The 2,969-nt window shown below is 54.0% G+C and overlaps 1 protein-coding gene across 1 annotated transcript; it reads right to left on the bottom strand.

The window, feature by feature from the left end:
* Nucleotides 1–951: 951 nt before the first annotated feature.
* On the bottom strand, nucleotides 952–2,639 carry NDN (necdin, MAGE family member). The gene has a single exon (XM_010970284.3). The coding sequence runs from the start codon at nucleotides 2,503–2,505 to the stop codon at nucleotides 1,528–1,530; it is 978 nt and encodes a 325-aa protein (XP_010968586.2). The 5' UTR covers nucleotides 2,506–2,639; the 3' UTR covers nucleotides 952–1,527.
* Nucleotides 2,640–2,969: the final 330 nt, after the last annotated feature.

The following is a 2,969-nucleotide window of genomic DNA, read 5'->3' as shown; positions in this document are numbered from 1 at the left end:
CCCATTACAATTCCAGAGCTGCTGGCTTGCAGGTACCTGACAGGTGACCTTCCCACCCCAATCCCACCTCCCTCTCCCAGGTGTCCCTTGTGTGCTCCTCCAGCACCACTAGCCAGAGAAGGGTCCTTCAGGGAAGACCAAGTGGCAAATCTTGGCTTCACTGCTAAGCCAGAATATGCCTTGGCTGGGTCCATTAATCTCTCTGAAATAAAGTGACTGCTTTCTCTAGAAGATTAATATGAGGATTCATTAGAAAAATAAAATCCCTAGCCTTGTGTGTTTGTGTATGTTGGGGGTGGGGAGCTGTAAGTACAGACTCTAACACGGAATTTTTAAAAAGGCAGAAACAAAAAGGCAGGAGGTAGGGGGGCAGTTGGAGGCAGGTGGGGAAATGTGTAGGCTCTGGACTCAGTCTGGGTCCAGTGCCCAGCCCCTCCCCTCCTCTCACCAAGCCTTTATGATCTAGGGAAAGTTAATTACCTGCTTTGTTCCTGTATTTCCTCCATGGTGCAGATGGAGTTAAGTGCCTGCCTCATGAGGCTGTTGTGAGGATTAGATAAAAAGAGAAAATTCATGTAAAGGGTTTAACACAACGCCTCTCTTTAAGCGCCCACAAAAGACAGCTATTAATTTTAATAAAATGTAGAAAATGCAACAAAGGAAATTACTCTAAGTATAAAGTTATTACTTCTGTTTGACGTGATCAAGACCCCACCCCTTTCTTTTTTTGGGGGGGGGGTTAAACTTTTCTCTCTTTGTCAAAGTTTTGAAATGAACTCTATGAGTTCCATTTGGAAAATAAAACTCTAAACTTCACACAGTTGTGAGTCATGATGGGTAGGGATTTCCCCACCCTGTTCAACGACACAGTTCTGTCTGCACATTCTGTAAAATGTCTCACGCCCAACCCACACTACTTTGTTAACCAGACAAAGTACACTTTTCCATGAATGATTGTATCACAAGAATCTTTAATGTTTTCTTTAGAGTTTACTCATGGTGGGGTTGTACTTGTGTTTAGTGAAGTGTGCCAAGTGCCCACACTCTGAGCCCGCTTCAGTCCACGTCACCACGCTCCACACAGATGTTCCCTGTGCCCAGCAAGGTCACAAAGAGGGGTCTTGACTTGTCTCTTGGTTAGGCCAGCTTTCCTGGTGAGTTCTTCCAAACTCCCAGTCTATCCCCATTCCCATCATCCGTCCCATATAAAAGAATAAGATGGAAAACTTTTCAATGTACTTCGTTAAGTTTAGCACGTCTCTGGTACAAAAAAGTCAAGAAAGGTAGCACAAAAGCGAAAGCACCAACCGAGCTTACTTATAAACAAACATGCATAAATCCTACACACTATCTCGTATTACGGAAATTAATACAACATTGCATTAAAAGGTATAAAAGCACTGTACTGAAAACTTAAAAGTTACACGTGAAATACTGCACTGTAAATCCTGAACACTCTAACATCCCACCCCCACCCTCCACCGCCCTGGGGAGGGTCAGAAACCAGGACTCTGCCTCCAGACTTTGCTAGTCCTCGGAGACACTGTTGCGGGGGCAGTAGGCAGTGGGACTGGCCTCCCGCAGAGCCCTGGCCTCTTCCAGGGCTTCCCTGTATCGGGAAGGCCAGGCTTGCGGGTCTTTCTTAAAGACCCTGGCCAGGAACTCCATGATTTGCATCTTGGTGATTTCGCGGCTGGCACGGGAGCCCCAGAAGAACTCATACTCAGGCGGCTCTACGTGGGGGACGCGCTGGTACTTCAGGTAGTTCTGCTGGACGAACTCCTCGGTGATGAGCTTTCTCACGTCTCCGAAAGTGGAGTGCTTCTTCCAGGGCCTCAGCCCCAGGATGCGCAGCACGTTCCAGACCGCACTCTCTCGGGCGCCGCGACCCTTCACGTAGATGAGGCTCAGGATCATCAGCAGGAGGCCTGTCATCGGCATGCGGTTGCTCAGAGCCACCCTGTCCAGCTCCTCCGGCTCCAGAGCCTTGACCAGCGAGAACTCCATCGTGTGCAGGCTGGTCAGCCTCAGGTGCAGCCCGAACACTCGGGCGAGGATGAGGCTGGTGCGCCTAAGAATGCTTCGGCACCACTTCTTGTAACTGCCGATGACATCCTTCACCATGTCTGGGAACCAGATGATCATCCTCTTCTGGTCCTTGACCAGCACGTACCACATGAGCTCGTGCGCCTTCTGCACCAGCTGGGCCGGGGCCGGCGGGGCCGGGACGGGCTGAGCCGCGTTCGGGGCCTGGTGGGCGCGGCCTTCCTCCGCGGCCTGCTGCAGGGCCTTCAGGTCTCCCTCTTCGCTTGGGGCCTGGGGCGCCGGCGAGGCCAGAGGGGCGTCGGGCGGGCCTACCGGAGGGCTCTCTGGCCCTGCGAGGGTCGCGGCCTGAGACGCGGGCGGGGAGGGCCCCCCGGGGACCCCAGGAATGCTGTGCACCTCGCAGTTGGAGGCCTCGGCTGCAAAGCTGGGGTCGCACACATCCTTACTTTGTTCGGACATGTCTGCTCCGTCTGACAAGGGCAGGGCCGCGGCGTCCAGGAGCTCTTCGAGGGTGCGCTCCCTCCCTGGACTTCTGGAGAGGAAGTGCGCGTTGCTGCGCGCGGCGCCTTCCGCAGTAGCCAGGCGGGGCGGGGCGGCGGCGGGACCAGCTAGTGCGCCTGCGCGTCCGCGGGCCGCCGGTCGGGCAGCCGAGGGCGGGGCGGGGCGCCTGCCGGGGTCGGGGTGCGGTGAGGCCCCAAAGAGGGGAGAGGCACCACTGGAATACTGCGTTGGTGACCCTCAGGCGTTCTTGTTGGCGTGAGGAGGAAGTCTTGGCGAGGAGGGAATTGAGATGGATGAGCACTGGCCAGGAGCCAGTTTAAGGGAAAAGCTGGTAACTTAAGCTTCTGAGATGCTGAGGTCCAGTTTCTTAGGAAAAGTCCCATTGGGTTTATCCAGAATCAAGTTAGATAGGAGTCCCAGAG

The sequence above is a fragment of the Camelus bactrianus genome, chromosome 27 (assembly GCF_048773025.1).
Source record: "Camelus bactrianus isolate YW-2024 breed Bactrian camel chromosome 27, ASM4877302v1, whole genome shotgun sequence".
Taxonomy (NCBI): Eukaryota; Metazoa; Chordata; class Mammalia; order Artiodactyla; family Camelidae; genus Camelus; species Camelus bactrianus.
This window is presented reverse-complemented; position numbering and strand designations above follow the sequence as displayed.

Coding starts and splice junctions, on each gene's coding strand:
- NDN (XM_010970284.3), bottom strand. CDS start 2,505: ATGTCCGAACAAAGTAAGGATGTGTGCGACCCCAGCTTTGCAGCCGAG.